General features: G+C 48.0%; 1 protein-coding gene across 1 annotated transcript in view; it reads left to right on the top strand.

The window, feature by feature from the left end:
• LOC106574939 (E3 ubiquitin-protein ligase HECW2) overlaps nucleotides 1–18324 on the top strand; it is a 352817-nt gene that overhangs the window by 285532 nt on the left and 48961 nt on the right. The window contains exons 13-24 of the mRNA XM_082963122.1: nucleotides 2031–2181; nucleotides 2290–2390; nucleotides 2707–2831; nucleotides 8521–8706; nucleotides 9146–9301; nucleotides 9927–10035; nucleotides 10114–10210; nucleotides 10846–10929; nucleotides 11370–11479; nucleotides 11656–11776; nucleotides 13040–13153; nucleotides 13350–13502. Of these exons, the coding sequence (XP_082819248.1) occupies nucleotides 2031–2181; nucleotides 2290–2390; nucleotides 2707–2831; nucleotides 8521–8706; nucleotides 9146–9301; nucleotides 9927–10035; nucleotides 10114–10210; nucleotides 10846–10929; nucleotides 11370–11479; nucleotides 11656–11776; nucleotides 13040–13153; nucleotides 13350–13502 (1507 nt within the window). The remainder of the gene's footprint in view (nucleotides 1–2030; nucleotides 2182–2289; nucleotides 2391–2706; nucleotides 2832–8520; nucleotides 8707–9145; nucleotides 9302–9926; nucleotides 10036–10113; nucleotides 10211–10845; nucleotides 10930–11369; nucleotides 11480–11655; nucleotides 11777–13039; nucleotides 13154–13349; nucleotides 13503–18324) is intronic.

Raw genomic sequence — 18324 nt, 5'->3', positions numbered from 1 at the left:
CCAATGCGACTGGCACCTACTATCATACCCCGTTCAAAGTCACTTAAATATTTTGTCTTGCTCATTCACCCTCTGAATGGCACACATACACAATCCATGTCTCAATTGTCTCAAGGCTTAAAAATCCTTCTTTAACCTGTCTCCTCCCCTTCATCTACACTGATTGAAGTGGATTTAACAAGTGACATCAATAAGGGATCATAGCTTCAACCTGGATTCACCTGGTCAGTCTATGTCATGGAAAGAGCAGGTGTTCTTAATGTTTTGTCCACTCAGGAGGCCTGTTAGACAGTCACGGTTGAATCTTCTATGAGTGTGTGTGTGTTAACGCAGCTCTGTGTGTGTTTCAGACTGGGAGGCCCGTATAGACAGTCACGGTTGAATCTTCTATGAGTGTGTGTGTGTTAACGCAGCTCTGTGTGTGTTTCAGACTGGGAGGCCCGTATAGACAGTCACGGTTGAATCTTCTATGAGTGTGTGTGTGTTAACGCAGCTCTGTGTGTGTTTCAGACTGGGAGGCCCGTATAGACAGTCACGGTTGAATCTTCTATGAGTGTGTGTGTGTTAACGCAGCTCTGTGTGTGTTTCAGACTGGGAGGCCCGTATAGACAGTCACGGTTGAATCTTCTATGAGTGTGTGTGTGTTAACGCAGCTCTGTGTGTGTTTCAGACTGGGAGGCCCGTATAGACAGTCACGGTTGAATCTTCTATGAGTGTGTGTGTGTTAACGCAGCTCTGTGTGTGTTTCAGACTGGGAGGCCCGTATAGACAGTCACGGTTGAATCTTCTATGAGTGTGTGTGTGTTAACGCAGCTCTGTGTGTGTTTCAGACTGGGAGGCCCGTATAGACAGTCACGGTTGAACCTTCTATGAGTGTGTGTGTGTTAACGCAGCTCTGTGTGTGTTTCAGACTGGGAGGCCCGTATAGACAGTCACGGTTGAATCTTCTATGAGTGTGTGTGTGTTAACGCAGCTCTGTGTGTGTTTCAGACTGGGAGGCCCGTATAGACAGTCACGGTTGAATCTTCTATGAGTGTGTGTGTGTTAACGCAGCTCTGTGTGTGTTTCAGACTGGGAGGCCCGTATAGACAGTCACGGTTGAATCTTCTATGAGTGTGTGTGTGTTAACGCAGCTCTGTGTGTGTTTCAGACTGGGAGGCCCGTATAGACAGTCACGGTTGAATCTTCTATGAGTGTGTGTGTGTTAACGCAGCTCTGTGTGTGTTTCAGACTGGGAGGCCCGTATAGACAGTCACGGTTGAATCTTCTATGAGTGTGTGTGTGTTAACGCAGCTCTGTGTGTGTTTCAGACTGGGAGGCCCGTATAGACAGTCACGGTTGAATCTTCTATGAGTGTGTGTGTGTTAACGCAGCTCTGTGTGTGTTTCAGACTGGGAGGCCCGTATAGACAGTCACGGTTGAATCTTCTATGAGTGTGTGTGTGTTAACGCAGCTCTGTGTGTGTTTCAGACTGGGAGGCCCGTATAGACAGTCACGGTTGAATCTTCTATGAGTGTGTGTGTGTTAACGCAGCTCTGTGTGTGTTTCAGACTGGGAGGCCCGTATAGACAGTCACGGTTGAATCTTCTATGAGTGTGTGTGTGTTAACGCAGCTCTGTGTGTGTTTCAGACTGGGAGGCCCGTATAGACAGTCACGGTTGAATCTTCTATGAGTGTGTGTGTGTTAACGCAGCTCTGTGTGTGTTTCAGACTGGGAGGCCCGTATAGACAGTCACGGTTGAACCTTCTATGAGTGTGTGTGTGTTAACGCAGCTCTGTGTGTGTTTCAGACTGGGAGGCCCGTATAGACAGTCACGGTTGAATCTTCTATGAGTGTGTGTGTGTTAACGCAGCTCTGTGTGTGTTTCAGACTGGGAGGCCCGTATAGACAGTCACGGTTGAATCTTCTATGAGTGTGTGTGTGTTAACGCAGCTCTGTGTGTGTTTCAGACTGGGAGGCCCGTATAGACAGTCACGGTTGAATCTTCTATGAGTGTGTGTGTGTTAACGCAGCTCTGTGTGTGTTTCAGACTGGGAGGCCCGTATAGACAGTCACAGTCGTGTCTTCTATGTGGACCATGTGAACCGCACCACCACCTGGCAGAGACCCACCGCTCCTCCAGCACCACAGCTCCTCCAGAGGTCCAACAGCATACAGCAGATGGAACAGCTCAACCGCAGGTTAGAGCCAGCACACACACTTATCATGTATCTGGACACACACACACACACACCTCTCTCTTCTATAGAGTTTGTGTTACAGTTTGGTGCCATTGCTTTTGTCTTCAGATATCAGAGTATACGCAGGACGATGACCAATGAGAGAACAGCAGAGGAGCTGACAGCGCCACCCGAGGTGCCCACCGACGACACTGACCACACTATCCCAGGTACCCAGGCTTGCAGTGCATTCTGGTCGCTGTAGTCAACTAAAGCTTGACAATAGGCCTCTAGACTTTCACTAGCCAGTATTCTGCTTGTTCAGGCTGGTTTCAACTAAAACTAAACCCTGCTCTTGTTAAACCTTTTCAAATGAAATTGTTTGGTTATTAACGTCTGTCTGTCTGTCTGTCTGTCTGTCTGTCTGTCTGTCTGTCTGTCTGTCTGTCTGTCTGTCTGTCTGTCTGTCTGTCTGTCTGTCTGTCTGTCTGTCTGTCTGTCTGTCTGTCTGTCTGTCTGTCTGTCTGTCTGTCTGTCTGTTGTCAGAGTATCGTCGTGATGGTGTGGTGGCTCCAGATAGCTCTCGGTCTCGTCTCACTCTGCTCATCCAGTCTCCCAGCGCTAAGTTCCTGACCAGCCCTGACTTCTTCACCGTGCTGCATTCCAACCCTGTATGTTTCACACACACACACACACACACACACACACACACACACACACACACACACACACACACACACCTAGATGTCCTTACTGCTTGATCGGTTCATTTCTATGACCTATATTTCTACTATTACAGTACTATAGCTATATTTACCTCACACTGTCACATCAGTCATTCATCACTTTACAATACTACTCTTCTCTCCTATCCTCCCATCACCTCTACTCTACTCTTCTCTCCTATCCTCCCATCACCTCTACTCTACTCTTCTCTCCTCTCCTCTCTTCTCCTATCCTCCCATCCATCACCTCTACTCTACTCTTCTCTCCTATCCTATCCTCCCATCACCTCTACTCTACTCTTCTCTTCTCTCCTATCCTCCCATCACCTCTACTCTACTCTTCTCTCCTATCCTCCCATCACCTCTACTCTACTCTACTCTCCTATCCTCCCATCACCTCTACTCTACTCTTCTCTCCTATCCTCCCATCACCTCTACTCTACTCTACTCTCCTCTCCTCTCTTCTCCTATCCTCCCATCACCTCTACTCTACTCTTCTCTCCTATCCTCCCATCACTTCTACTCTCCTCTCTTCTCCTCTCTTCTCCTATCCTCCCATCACCTCTACTCTACTCTTCTCTCCTATCCTCCCATCACCTCTACTCTACTCTACTCTCCTATCCTCCCATCACCTCTACTCTACTCTTCTCTCCTATCCTCCCATCACCTCTACTCTACTCTTCTCTCCTCTCCTCTCTTCTCCTATCCTCCATCCATCACCTCTACTCTACTCTTCTCTCCTATCCTATCCTCCCATCACCTCTACTCTACTCTACTCTTCTCTCCTATCCTCCCATCACCTCTACTCTACTCTCTCTTCTCTCCTATCCTCCCATCACCTCTACTCTACTCTTCTCTCCTCTCCTCTCTTCTCCTATCCTGCCATCCATCACCTCTACTCTACTCTTCTCTCCTATCCTCCCATCACCTCTACTCTACTCTTCTCTTCTCTCCTATCCTCCCATCACCTCTACTCTACTCTACTCTTCTCTCCTATCCTCCCATCACCTCTACTCTACTCTTCTCTTCTCTCCTATCCTCCCATCACCTCTACTCTACTCTACTCTTCTCTCCTATCCTCCCATCACCTCTACTCTACTCTTCTCTCCTCTCCTCTCTTCTCCTATCCTCCCATCACCTCTACTCTTCTCTTCTCTCCTATCCTCCCATCACTTCTACTCTCCTCTCTTCTCCTATCCTCCCATCACCTCTACTCTCCTCTCTTCTCCTATCCTCCCATCACCTCTACTCTACTCTACTCTTCTCTCCTATCCTCCCATCACCTCTACTCTACTCTTCTCTCCTCTCCTCTCTTCTCCTATCCTCCCATCACCTCTACTCTTCTCTCCTCTCCTCTCTTCTCCTATCCTCCCATCACCTCTACTCTCCTCTCTTCTCCTATCCTCCCATCACCTCTACTCTACTCTCTCTCTCTCCTATCCTCCCATCACCTCTACTCTACTCTACTCTTCTCTCCTATCCTCCCATCACCTCTACTCTACTCTTCTCTCTTCTCCTCTCTTCTCCTATCCTCCCATCACCTCTACTCTACTCTTCTCTTCTCTCCTATCCTCCCATCACCTCTACTCTACTCTACTCTTCTCTCCTATCCTCCCATCACCTCTACTCTACTCTACTCTTCTCTCCTATCCTCCCATCACCTCTACTCTTCTCTCCTCTCCTCTCTTCTCCTATCCTCCCATCACCTCTACTCTACTCTTCTCTCCTATCCTCCCATCACCTCTACTCTACTCTCCTCTCTTCTCCTATCCTCCCATCACCTCTACTCTACTCTTCTCTCCTCTCCTCTCTTCTCCTATCCTCCCATCACCTCTACTCTTCTCTTCTCTCCTATCCTCCCATCACCTCTACTCTACTCTACTCTTCTCTCCTATCCTCCCATCACCTCTACTCTACTCTTCTCTCCTCTCCTCTCTTCTCCTATCCTCCCATCACCTCTACTCTACTCTTCTCTCCTATCCTCCCATCACCTCTACTCTACTCTACTCTCCTCTCCTATCCTCCCATCACCTCTACTCTACTCTACTCTTCTCTCCTATCCTCCCATCACCTCTACTCTACTCTTCTCTCCTCTCCTCTCTTCTCCTATCCTCCCATCACCTCTACTCTACTCTTCTCTCCTCTCCTCTCTTCTCCTATCCTCCCATCACCTCTACTCTACTCTTCTCTTCTCTCCTATCCTCCCATCACCTCTACTCTACTCTACTCTTCTCTCCTATCCTCCCATCACCTCTACTCTACTCTACTCTTCTCTCCTATCCTCCCATCACCTCTACTCTACTCTTCTCTTCTCTCCTATCCTCCCATCACCTCTACTCTACTCTTCTCTCCTATCCTCCCATCACCTCTACTCTACTCTTCTCTCCTCTCCTCTCTTCTCCTATCCTCCCATCACCTCTACTCTTCTCTTCTCTCCTATCCTCCCATCACTTCTACTCTCCTCTCTTCTCCTATCCTCCCATCACCTCTACTCTACTCTTCTCTCCTATCCTCTCATCACCTCTACTCTACTCTACTCTTCTCTCCTCTCCTCCCATCACCTCTACTCTACTCTTCTCTCCTCTCCTCGCTTCTCCTATCCTCCCATCACCTCTCCTCTCCTCTCTTCTCCTATCCTCCCATCACCTCTACTCTACTCTTCTCTTCTATCCTCCCATCACCTCTACTCTACTCTACTCTTCTCTCCTATCCTCCCATCACCTCTACTCTACTCTTCTCTCCTCTCCTCTCTTCTCCTATCCTCCCATCACCTCTACTCTACTCTTTTCTTCTCTCCTATCCTCCCATCACCTCTACTCTACTCTACTCTTCTCTCCTATCCTCCCATCACCTCTACTCTACTCTACTCTTCTCTCCTATCCTCCCATCACCTCTACTCTACTCTTCTCTCCTCTCCTCTCTTCTCCTATCCTCCCATCACCTCTACTCTACTCTTCTCTCCTATCCTCCCATCACCTCTACTCTACTCTCCTCTCTTCTCCTATCCTCCCATCACCTCTACTCTACTCTTCTCTCCTCTCCTCTCTTCTCCTATCCTCCCATCACCTCTACTCTACTCTTCTCTTCTCTCCTATCCTCCCATCACCTCTACTCTACTCTACTCTTCTCTCCTATCCTCCCATCACCTCTACTCTACTCTACTCTTCTCTCCTATCCTCCCATCACCTCTACTCTACTCTTCTCTCCTCTCCTCTCTTCTCCTATCCTCCCATCACCTCTACTCTACTCTTCTCTCCTATCCTCCCATCACCTCTACTCTACTCTACTCTCCTCTCCTATCCTCCCATCACCTCTACTCTACTCTACTCTTCTCTCCTATCCTCCCATCACCTCTACTCTACTCTTCTCTCCTCTCCTCTCTTCTCCTATCCTCCCATCACCTCTACTCTACTCTTCTCTCCTCTCCTCTCTTCTCCTATCCTCCCATCGCCTCTACTCTACTCTTCTCTTCTATCCTCCCATCACCTCTACTCTACTCTACTCTTCTCTCCTATCCTCCCATCACCTCTACTCTACTCTACTCTTCTCTCCTATCCTCCCATCACCTCTACTCTACTCTACTCTTCTCTCCTATCCTCCCATCACCTCTACTCTACTCTTCTCTTCTCTCCTCTCTTCTCCTATCCTCCCATCACCTCTACTCTACTCTACTCTCCTATCCTCCCATCACCTCTACTCTACTCTACTCTCCTCTCCTCCCATCACCTCTACTCTACTCTTCTCTCCTCTCCTCTCTTCTCCTCTCCTCCCATCACCTCTACTCTACTCTTCTCTCCTCTCCTCTCTTCTCCTATCCTCCCATCACCTCTACTCTACTCTTCTCTCCTCTCCTCTCTTCTCCTCTCCTCCCATCACCTCTACTCTACTCTTCTCTCCTATCCTCCCATCACCTCTAATCTACTCTTCTCTCCTCTCCTATCCTCCCATCACCTCTACTCTACTCTTCTCTTCTCTCCTATCCTCCCATCACCTCTACTCTACTCTTCTCTCCTATCCTCCCATCACCTCTACTCTACTCTTCTCTTCTCTCCTATCCTCCCATCACCTCTACTCTACTCTACTCTTCTCTCCTATCCTCCCATCACCTCTACTCTACTCTTCTCTTCTCTCCTATCCTCCCATCACCTCTACTCTTCTCTTCTCTCCTATCCTCCCATCACCTCTACTCTACTCTACTCTTCTCTCCTATCCTCCCATCACCTCTACTCTACTCTACTCTTCTCTCCTATCCTCCCATCACCTCTACTCTACTCTTCTCTTCTCTCCTCTCTTCTCCTATCCTCCCATCACCTCTACTCTACTCTTCTCTCCTATCCTCCCATCACCTCTACTCTACTCTTCTCTCCTATCCTCCCATCACCTCTACTCTACTCTTCTCTCCTCTCCTATCCTCCCATCACCTCTACTCTACTCTTCTCTCCTCTCCTCTCTTCTCCTATCCTCCCATCACCTCTACTCTACTCTTCTCTTCTCTCCTATCCTCCCATCACCTCTAATCTACTCTTCTCTCCTCTCCTCCCATCACCTCTACTCTACTCTTCTCTCCTATCCTCCCATCACCTCTACTCTACTCTTCTCTCCTCTCCTCTCTTCTCCTATCCTCCCATCACCTCTACTCTACTCTTCTCTCCTCTCTTCTCCTCTCCTCCCATCACCTCTACTCTACTCTTCTCTCCTCTCCTCTCTTCTCCTATCCTCCCATCACCTCTACTCTACTCTTCTCTCCTATCCTCCCATCACCTCTACTCTACTCTTCTCTCCTCTCCTCTCTTCTCCTATCCTCCCATCACCTCTACTCTACTCTTCTCTCCTCTCCTCTCCTCTCTTCTCCTACTTCCCATCACCTCTACTCTACTCTACTCTTCTCTCCTATCCTCCCATCACCTCTACTCTACTCTTCTCTCCTCTCTTCTCCTATCCTCCCATCACCTCTACTCTACTCTTCTCTCCTCTCTTCTCCTATCCTCCCATCACCTCTACTCTACTCTTCTCTCCTCTCTTCTCCTCTCCTCCCATCACCTCTACTCTACTCTTCTCTCCTCTCCTCTCTTCTCTACTATCCTCCCATCACCTCTACTCTACTCTTCTCTCCTCTCCTCTCTTCTCCTATCCTCCCATCACCTCTACTCTACTCTTCTCTCCTCTCTTCTCCTCTCCTCCCATCACCTCTACTCTACTCTTCTCTCCTCTCCCACCCTCCTCCCTCCCTTCTCCTCCACATCCTCTCCCCTTCTCTTCTCTTCTCTCCCACCCTCCTCTCCTACCATCTTCTCCTCTCCTCCCCTCTTCTCTTCTCTCCCACCCTCCTCTCCTACCATCTTCTCCTCTCCTCCCCTCTTCTCTCCTCTCCCACCCTCCTCACCCTCCTCTCCTCTCTTCTCCTATCCTCCCATCACCTCTACTCTACTCTTCTCTCCTCTCTTCTCCTCTCCTACCATCTTCTCCTCTCCTCCCCTCTTCTCTTCTCTCCCACCCTCCTCTCCTACCATCTTCTCCTCTCCTCCCCTCTTCTCTTCTCTCCCACCCTCCTCTCCTACCATATTCTCCTCTCCTCTTCTCTCCTCTCCCACCCTCCTCACCCTCCTCTTCTCCTCTTCTCTTGTTCTCTCCCCAGAGTGCCTACCGCATGTTTACAGGTAACACCTGCCTGAAACACATGATCAGTAAGGTGCGTCGGGACACACATCACTATGAGCGCTACCAGCACAACAGAGACCTGGTGGTTTTCCTCAACATGTTCTCCAACAAACAGCTGGAGCTGCCCCGTGGCTGGGAGCTGAAGCACGACCACACTGGCAAGGTACACACACACACACACACACACACACACACAGGTATAGAGGGAACTCTTTTCTTCTTATCTCCTCTGTCTCCCTCCCTCTCTGTCCCTCTCTCTCTGTCCCTCTCTCTCTCTCTGTCTCTCTCTCTACTCTTCTCTCTCTGTCTCTGTCTCTCTCTATCCCTCTGGCTACTCTTCTGTGTCTGTCTGTCTGTCTGTCTGTCTGTCTGTCTGTCTGTCTGTCTGTCTGTCTGTCTGTCTGTCTGTCTGTCTGTCTGTCTGTCTGTCTGTCTGTCTGTCTGTCTGTCTGTCTGTCTGTCTGTCTGTCTCTCTCTCTCTCTCTCTCTCTCTGTCTCTCTCTCTCTCTCTCTGTCTCTCTCTGTCTCTCTCTGTCTCTCTCTGTCTGTGTGTTTACCAATGACCCTAACCTCTCCACTTCTCATTCTGTCTCTCTCTACAGCCTTTCTTTGTGGACCACAACTGCCGGGCCACTACGTTCATCGACCCTCGGCTCCCTCTCCAGAGCAGCACGTGTCCCAGCAGCCTCCTGGCCCACCGCCAGCACCTGACCAGACAACGCAGCCACAGCGCTGGCGAGGTCAGCCCACAACACATGGTGAGACATACACACATCCTGGTTACACACACACACACACACACACACACACACACACACACACACACACACACACACACACACACACACCATGGTTAGACACACACACACACATCATGGTGAGAGACACACACACACACACACACACACACACACACACACACATCATGGTGAGAGAGACACACACACACACACACACACACACACACACACACACATCATGGTGAGACACACACACATCATGGTGAGAGACACACACACACACACACACACACACACACACATCATGGTGAGAGAGACACACACACACACACACACACACCATGGTTAGACACACACACACATCATGGTGAGAGTCACACACACACACACACACACACACACACACACACACACACACACACACACACACACCATGGTTAGACACACACACAGAAGACATCGTGAGACACACACACACACACACACACACACACACACACACACACACACACACACACACACACACACACACACACACACACACACACACACACATCATGGTTAGACACACACACAGAAGACATGGTGAGAGACACACACACACACACTCATCAGTCAACTCAACCACCTCTCTGTGCTCCAGGCGGGTGAGCACCCTCGTCACTCTGGAGGAGGACCCCCTGTGATGCCCCGCCCATCCAGCACCTTCACCACGGTCAGCCGCACCCAGTACCAAGACGTAGTGCCAGTGGGTGAGTGGACACACACACACACACACACACACACAAACACACACATAGCTCATTCTGTCCTCGACTCCTTCTCTTCAGCTTACAACGACAAGATAGTGGCGTTTCTACGACAACCCAATATCTTTGAGATCCTGCAGGAGAGACAGACAGAGTTTATCAGGAACCACTGGCTCAGGTCAGCAGCCTCTTCCTCCACCCCTCCCTCCCTCCCCCTACCTCCTCCCTCCCTCCCTCCTTCCTCCCCCTCCCTCCCTCCCTTCCCCTCCCTCCCTCCCTCCCTCCCTCCCTCCCTCCCTCCCTCCCTCCCTCCCTCCCTCCCTCCCTCCCTCCCTCCCTCCCCCTACCTCCTCCCTCCCTCCCTCCTTCCTCCCCCTCCCTCCCTCCCTTCCCCTCCCTCCCTCCCTCCCTCCCTCCCCCTACCTCCTCCCTCCCTCCCTCCTTCCTCCCCCTCCCTCCCTCCCTCCCTTCCCCTCCCTCCCTCCCTCCCTCCCTCCCTCCCTCCCCCTACCTCCTCCTCCCTCCCTCCTTCCTCCCCCTCCCTCCCTCCCTCCCTTCCCTTCCCCTCCCTCCCTCCCTCCCTCCCTCCCCCTACCTCCTCCCTCCCTCCCTCCTTCCTCCCCCTCCCTCCCTCCCTTCCCCTCCCTCCCTCCCTCCCTCCCCCTACCTCCTCCTCCCTCCCTCCTTCCTACCCCCCTCACTTCACTCAGAACAGTCCCTCAAACCCTCACTACTAAATGTACTACTGTTGTCAACTCACTATACCTCCAAGAAGTGGTTAAGGGTCATTCTGTTGTGTGTTCTCCACCACAGGGAGAAGGTGCAGTTGATTTGTAATGAAGGGGCCTCTGGTCTGGCCAGGCTGTCTGGTGATGCAGACCTGGTCATCCTCCTCAGGTGAGCTACTGTCATACCTGTACCTGCCGCATACCTGCCTTATTCAGATGTACGATCTTCATTTCAGACAGTTTGCTACAGAAGGAAAATAATCCTGCAGCAACAGGAGATGCAGATAATCATTCATGGAAATGTGTCTAGGGGAGTGTGAGATTTCTAAGTGGAAATTACAAACTTCAGAAGCCTCAAATACACTACACGTTTTAAATGTTCTGCACTGCAGGAAAGTTCTCCTGCAACAGGGTGATCAAATGAAGATCCTACATCTGTACCTGCCTCTCAGGACTATCAGTGTATGAGAAGCTTTATGCTTGAGACCTGAAGACTTGTGTTATCTCCCTGAGCCAATACCCAGGCTTTAGTTCAAACCCAGTTCTGTTACTTTGCATCTCTGTAGCTCTCAGTGACATTGTCTCCTCTCTCTTGGTTCTCTCTGGCAGCCTGTTTGAGGAGGAAGTGATGTCATATGTTCCGCCTCACGCCTTACTGCACCCCAGCTACTGCCAGTCCCCACGAAGCTCCCCCGTGGCCTCCCCACAGAACTCACCTGGTGAGAAGGCTTCTCTATACCCCTCTCTGTTACCATTCTGTCTTTCTCTCCCATTCTCTCTTTCGCTATTTCTCTCTCGCTTGTTTTTTCTCTTTCTCTCTCTCCTCTCTCCTCTCTCAGTGTTTGTAGGGAGCACACACTCATCCCTCGGTCTCTGTCAAATGTTATTCCCACAGGAACACAGCGAGCTAATGCCCGTGCCCCGGCCCCCTACAAGCGAGACTTCGAAGCCAAACTGCGAAACTTCTACCGCAAACTGGAGACCAAAGGTTACGGCCAGGGCCCAGGGAAGTTAAAGTATGTAGTGGGGAGGGTGCTTCTACCACAAACTGGAGACCAAAGGTTACGGCCAGGGCCCAGGGAAGTTAAAGTATGTAGTGGGGAGGGTGCTTCTACCACAAACTGGAGACCAAAGGTTACGGCCAGGGCCCAGGGAAGTTAAAGTATGTAGTGGGGAGGGTGCTTCTACCACAAACTGGAGACCAAAGGTTACGGCCAGGGCCCAGGGAAGTTAAAGTATGTAGTGGGGAGGGTGCTTCTACCACAAACTGGAGACCAAAGGTTACGGCCAGGGCCCAGGGAAGTTAAAGTATGTAGTGGGGAGGGTGCTTCTACCACAAACTGGAGACCAAAGGTTACGGCCAGGGCCCAGGGAAGTTAAAGTATGTAGTGGGGAGGGTGCTTCTACCACAAACTGGAGACCAAAGGTTACGGCCAGGGCCCAGGGAAGTTAAAGTATGTGGTGGGGAGGGTGCTTCTACCACAAACTGGAGACCAAAGGTTACGGCCAGGGCCCAGGGAAGTTAAAGTATGTAGTGGGGAGGGTGCTTCTACCACAAACTGGAGACCAAAGGTTACGGCCAGGGCCCAGGGAAGTTAAAGTATGTAGTGGGGAGGGTGCTTCTACCACAAACTGGAGACCAAAGGTTACGGCCAGGGCCCAGGGAAGTTAAAGTATGTAGTGGGGAGGGTGCTTCTACCACAAACTGGAGACCAAAGGTTACGGCCAGGGCCCAGGGAAGTTAAAGTATGTAGTGGGGAGGGTGCTTCTACCACAAACTGGAGACCAAAGGTTACGGCCAGGGCCCAGGGAAGTAAAAGTATGTAGTGGGGAGGGTGCTTCTACCACAAACTGGAGACCAAAGGTTACGGCCAGGGCCCAGGGAAGTTAAAGTATGTAGTGGGGAGGGTGCTTCTACCACAAACTGGAGACCAAAGGTTACGGCCAGGGCCCAGGGAAGTTAAAGTATGTAGTGGGGAGGGTGCTTCTACCACAAACTGGAGACCAAAGGTTACGGCCAGGGCCCAGGGAAGTTAAAGTATGTAGTGGGGAGGGTGCTTGTCATCAATATAATAGTGTAACATATTTGAATATTCATGTGTGAATACTGTAAAATGAAAGAATGAATACGTTATTGATCTAGCTAAATGCTTTGGTGTTCCAGCCAAATAAATAGAATCTGATTCTAGTTCTGTGGTCCACCCACATACCCTCTATCCACGCCCTCCTGCCCTTACCAGTTCCCCCCTGTGTGTGTCTCTTCCTCCCCCAACCCCCAGGTTGATCATCCGTAGGGACCATCTCCTGGAGGATGCCTTCAACCAGGTCATGTGTTACTCCCGTAAAGACCTGCAGAGGAGCAAGCTCTATGTCAGCTTCCTGGGAGAGGAGGGGTGAGTCAGACAGACTGCCTGTCCTCTACTCTTCCAGAAGCTGGGGGGAGAAATGATACTGGCTTCAATAGAATGAAACATTTGAGGAATATTCTCTGTTAGAAATGCACTTTGTCTGCTCTATGACGTTATATTTCTATCTACGCCGTTCCTTTGTGTTCCTGTGTGATAGTGTGTCTTCCTGTATGTGTTGCAGCTTGGACTACAGCGGCCCGTCCAGAGAGTTTTTCTTCCTGGTGTCTAGAGAGCTGTTCAACCCGTACTACGGCCTGTTTGAGTACTCCGCCAACGACACCTACACCGTTCAGATCAGCCCCATGTCTGCCTTCGTAGACAACCATCACGAGTGGTGAGTGGACTGAAGACTGGGCCGGTTTGGGGTCAGAGTGGTCTGTGGTCTGTTGGCTGATAAGCAGGGTTGGGGTCAATTCAAATTGAAGTCAGTCAATTCTGGAAGCAAACTGAAATTCCTATTCAATAATTGAAAACATTGATTCTATTTTTAATTACTTTCAAGAAGCTTTTTGTTTCAAAAGTTTTTCCATTTTAGAATTTTAACTAATTAATTTCCTGATTGAGTGACTTCAATTTGAATGGAGCCCAACCCTGGTGAAAAGATGAATGGACTTAAAGGACGAGCCAAAACATCTGTTGTGTATACTAGGACCTGGGTAATACCATCTGTTGTCTATACTAGGACCTGGGTAATAACATCTGTTGTCTATACTAGGACCTGGGTAATAACATCTGTTGTCTACACTAGGACCTGGGTAATACCATCTGTTGTGTATACTAGGACCTGGGTAATACCATCTGTTGTGTATACTAGGACCTGGGTAATAACATCTGTTGTCTACACTAGGACCTGGGTAATACCATCTGTTGTGTATACTAGGACCTGGGTAATAACATCTGTTGTGTATACTAGGACCTGGGTAATAACATCTGTTGTGTATACTAGGACCTGGGTAATAACATCTGTTGTGTATACTAGGACCTGGGTAATACCATCTGTTGTGTATACTAGGACCTGGGTAATACCATCTGTTGTGTATACTAGGACCTGGGTAATACCATCTGTTGTCTATACTAGGACCTGGGTAATACCATCTGTTGTGTATACTAGGACCTGGGTAATACCATCTGTTGTGTATACTAGGACCTGGGTAATACCATCTGTTGTGTATACTAGGACCTGGGTAATACCATCTGTTGTGTATACTAGGACCTGGGTAATAACATCTGTTGTGTATACTAGGACCTGGGTAATACCATCTGTTGTGTATACTAGGACCTGGGTAATACCATCTGTTGTGTATACTAGGACCTGGGTAATACCATCTGTTGTGTATACTAGGACCTGGGTAATAACATCTGTTGTGTATACTAGGACCTGGGTAATACCATCTGTTGTGTATACTAGGACCTGGGTAATACCATCTGTTGTGTATACTAGGACCTGGGTAATACCATCTGTTGTGTATACTAGGACCTGGGTAATAACATCTGTTGTGTATACTAGGACCTGGGTAATACCATCTGTTGTGTATACTAGGACCTGGGTAATAACATCTGTTGTGTATACTAGGACCTGGGTAATACCATCTGTTGTGTATACTAGGACCTGGGTAATACCATCTGTTGTGTATACTAGGACCTGGGTAATACCATCTGTTGTCTATACTAGGACCTGGGTAATACCATCTGTTGTGTATACTAGGACCTGGGTAATACCATCTGTTGTCTATACTAGGACCTGGGTAATAACATCTGTTGTGTATACTAGGACCTGGGTAATACCATCTGTTGTGTATACTAGGACCTGGGTAATACCATCTGTTGTGTATACTAGGACCTGGGTAATACCATCTGTTGTGTATACTAGGACCTGGGTAATAACATCTGTTGTGTATACTAGGACCTGGGTAATACCATCTGTTGTGTATACTAGGACCTGGGTAATACCATCTGTTGTGTATACTAGGACCTGGGTAATACCATCTGTTGTGTATACTAGGACCTGGGTAATACCATCTGTTGTCTATACTAGGTACTGGGTAGTACCATCTGTTGTCTATACTAGGACCTGGGTAATAACATCTGTTGTGTATACTAGGACCTGGGTAATAACATCTGTTGTGTATACTAGGACCTGGGTAATAACATATGTTGTGTATACTAGGACCTGGGTAATACCATCTGTTGTCTACACTAGGACCTGGGTAATAACATATGTTGTGTATACTAGGACCTGGGTAATACCATCTGTTGTCTATACTAGGACCTGGGTAATAACATCTGTTGTGTATACTAGGACCTGGGTAATACCATCTGTTGTGTATACTAGGACCTGGGTAATACCATCTGTTGTGTATACTAGGACCTGGGTAATACCATCTGTTGTGTATACTAGGACCTGGGTAATACCATCTGTTGTGTATACTAGGACCTGGGTAATACCATCTGTTGTGTATACTAGGACCTGGGTAATACCATCTGTTGTCTATACTAGGACCTGGGTAATACCATCTGTTGTGTATACTAGGACCTGGGTAATACCATCTGTTGTCTATACTAGGACCTGGGTAATACCATCTGTTGTGTATACTAGGACCTGGGTAATACCATCTGTTGTGTATACTAGGACCTGGGTAATAACATCTGTTGTGTATACTAGGACCTGGGTAATACCATCTGTTGTGTATACTAGGACCTGGGTAATACCATCTGTTGTGTATACTAGGACCTGGGTAATACCATCTGTTGTGTATACTAGGACCTGGGTAATACCATCTGTTGTGTATACTAGGACCTGGGTAATACCATCTGTTGTGTATACTAGGACCTGGGTAATAACATCTGTTGTCTATACTAGGACCTGGGTAATACCATCTGTTGTGTATACTAGGACCTGGGTAATACCATCTGTTGTCTATACTAGGACCTGGGTAATACCATCTGTTGTGTATACTAGGACCTGGGTAATAACATCTGTTGTGTATACTAGGACCTGGGTAATACCATCTGTTGTGTATACTAGGACCTGGGTAATAACATCTGTTGTCTATACTAGGACCTGGGTAATAACATCTGTTGTGTATACTAGGACCTGGGTAATACCATCTGTTGTGTATACTAGGACCTGGGTAATAACATCTGTTGTGTATACTAGGACCTGGGTAATACCATCTGTTGTGTATACTAGGACCTGGGTAATAACATCTGTTGTGTATACTAGGACCTGGGTAATAACATCTGTTGTGTATACTAGGACCTGGGTAATACCATCTGTTGTCTATACTAGGACCTGGGTAATACCATCTGTTGTGTATACTAGGACCTGGGTAATACCATCTGTTGTCTATACTAGGACCTGGGTAATAACATCTGTTGTGTATACTAGGACCTGGGTAATACCATCTGTTGTGTATACTAGGACCTGGGTAATACCATATGTTGTGTATACTAGGACCTGGGTAATACCATCTGTTGTCTACACTAGGACCTGGGTAATAACATCTGTTGTGTATACTAGGACCTGGGTAATACCATCTGTTGTGTATACTAGGACCTGGGTAATACCATCTGTTGTGTATACTAGCACCTGGGTAATACCATCTGTTGTGTATACTAGGACCTGGGTAATACCATCTGTTGTCTATACTAGGTACCTGGGTAGTACCATCTGTTGTCTATACTAGGACCTGGGTAATACCATCTGTTGTCTATACTAGGACCTGGGTAATACCATCTGTTGTGTATACTAGGACCTGGGTAATACCATCTGTTGTGTATACTAGGACCTGGGTAATACCATCTGTTGTGTATACTAGGACCTGGGTAATACCATCTGTTGTGTATACTAGGACCTGGGTAATAACATCTGTTGTCTACACTAGGACCTGGGTAATACCATCTGTTGTGTATACTAGGACCTGGGTAATACCATATGTTGTGTATACTAGGACCTGGGTAATACCATCTGTTGTCTATACTAGGACATGGGTAATAACATCTGTTGTCTATACTAGGACCTGGGTAATACCATATGTTGTGTATACTAGGACCTGGGTAATAACATCTGTTGTGTATACTAGGACCTGGGTAATACCATCTGTTGTGTATACTAGCACCTGGGTAATACCATCTGTTGTGTATACTAGGACCTGGGTAATAACATCTGTTGTGTATACTAGGACCTGGGTAATACCATCTGTTGTGTATACTAGGACCTGGGTAATACCATCTGTTGTCTACACTAGGACCTGGGTAATACCATCTGTTGTGTATACTAGGACCTGGGTAATACCATCTGTTGTGTATACTAGGACCTGGGTAATACCATCTGTTGTGTATACTAGGACCTGGGTAATAACATCTGTTGTGTATACTAGGACCTGGGTAATACCATCTGTTGTGTATACTAGGACCTGGGTAATACCATCTGTTGTGTATACTAGGACCTGGGTAATACCATCTGTTGTGTATACTAGGACCTGGGTAATACCATCTGTTGTGTATACTAGGACCTGGGTAATACCATATGTTGTGTATACTAGGACCTGGGTAATAACATCTGTTGTGTATACTAGGACCTGGGTAATACCATCTGTTGTCTATACTAGGTACCTGGGTAGTACCATCTGTTGTGTATACTAGGACCTGGGTAATACCATCTGTTGTGTATACTAGGACCTGGGTAATAACATCTGTTGTCTATACTAGGTACTGGGTAGTACCATCTGTTGTGTATACTAGGACCTGGGTAATACCATCTGTTGTGTACACTAGGACCTGGGTAATACCATCTGTTGTGTATACTAGGACCTGGGTAATACCATCTGTTGTGTATACTAGGACCTGGGTAATACCATCTGTTGTGTATACTAGGACCTGGGTAATACCATCTGTTGTGTATACTAGGACCTGGGTAATACCATCTGTTGTGTATACTAGGACCTGGGTAATACCATCTGTTGTGTATACTAGGACCTGGGTAATAACATCTGTTGTGTATACTAGGACCTGGGTAATACCATCTGTTGTGTATACTAGGACCTGGGTAATACCATCTGTTGTGTATACTAGGACCTGGGTAATACCATCTGTTGTGTATACTAGGACCTGGGTAATACCATCTGTTGTGTATACTAGGACCTGGGTAATACCAT

This window comes from Salmo salar, chromosome 16 (assembly GCF_965601325.2).
Source record: "Salmo salar chromosome 16, fSalSal1, whole genome shotgun sequence".
Taxonomy (NCBI): domain Eukaryota; kingdom Metazoa; phylum Chordata; class Actinopteri; order Salmoniformes; family Salmonidae; genus Salmo; species Salmo salar.
The sequence above is the reverse complement of the archived record's forward strand: the minus strand, read 5'-3'. Positions and strand labels throughout refer to the sequence as shown.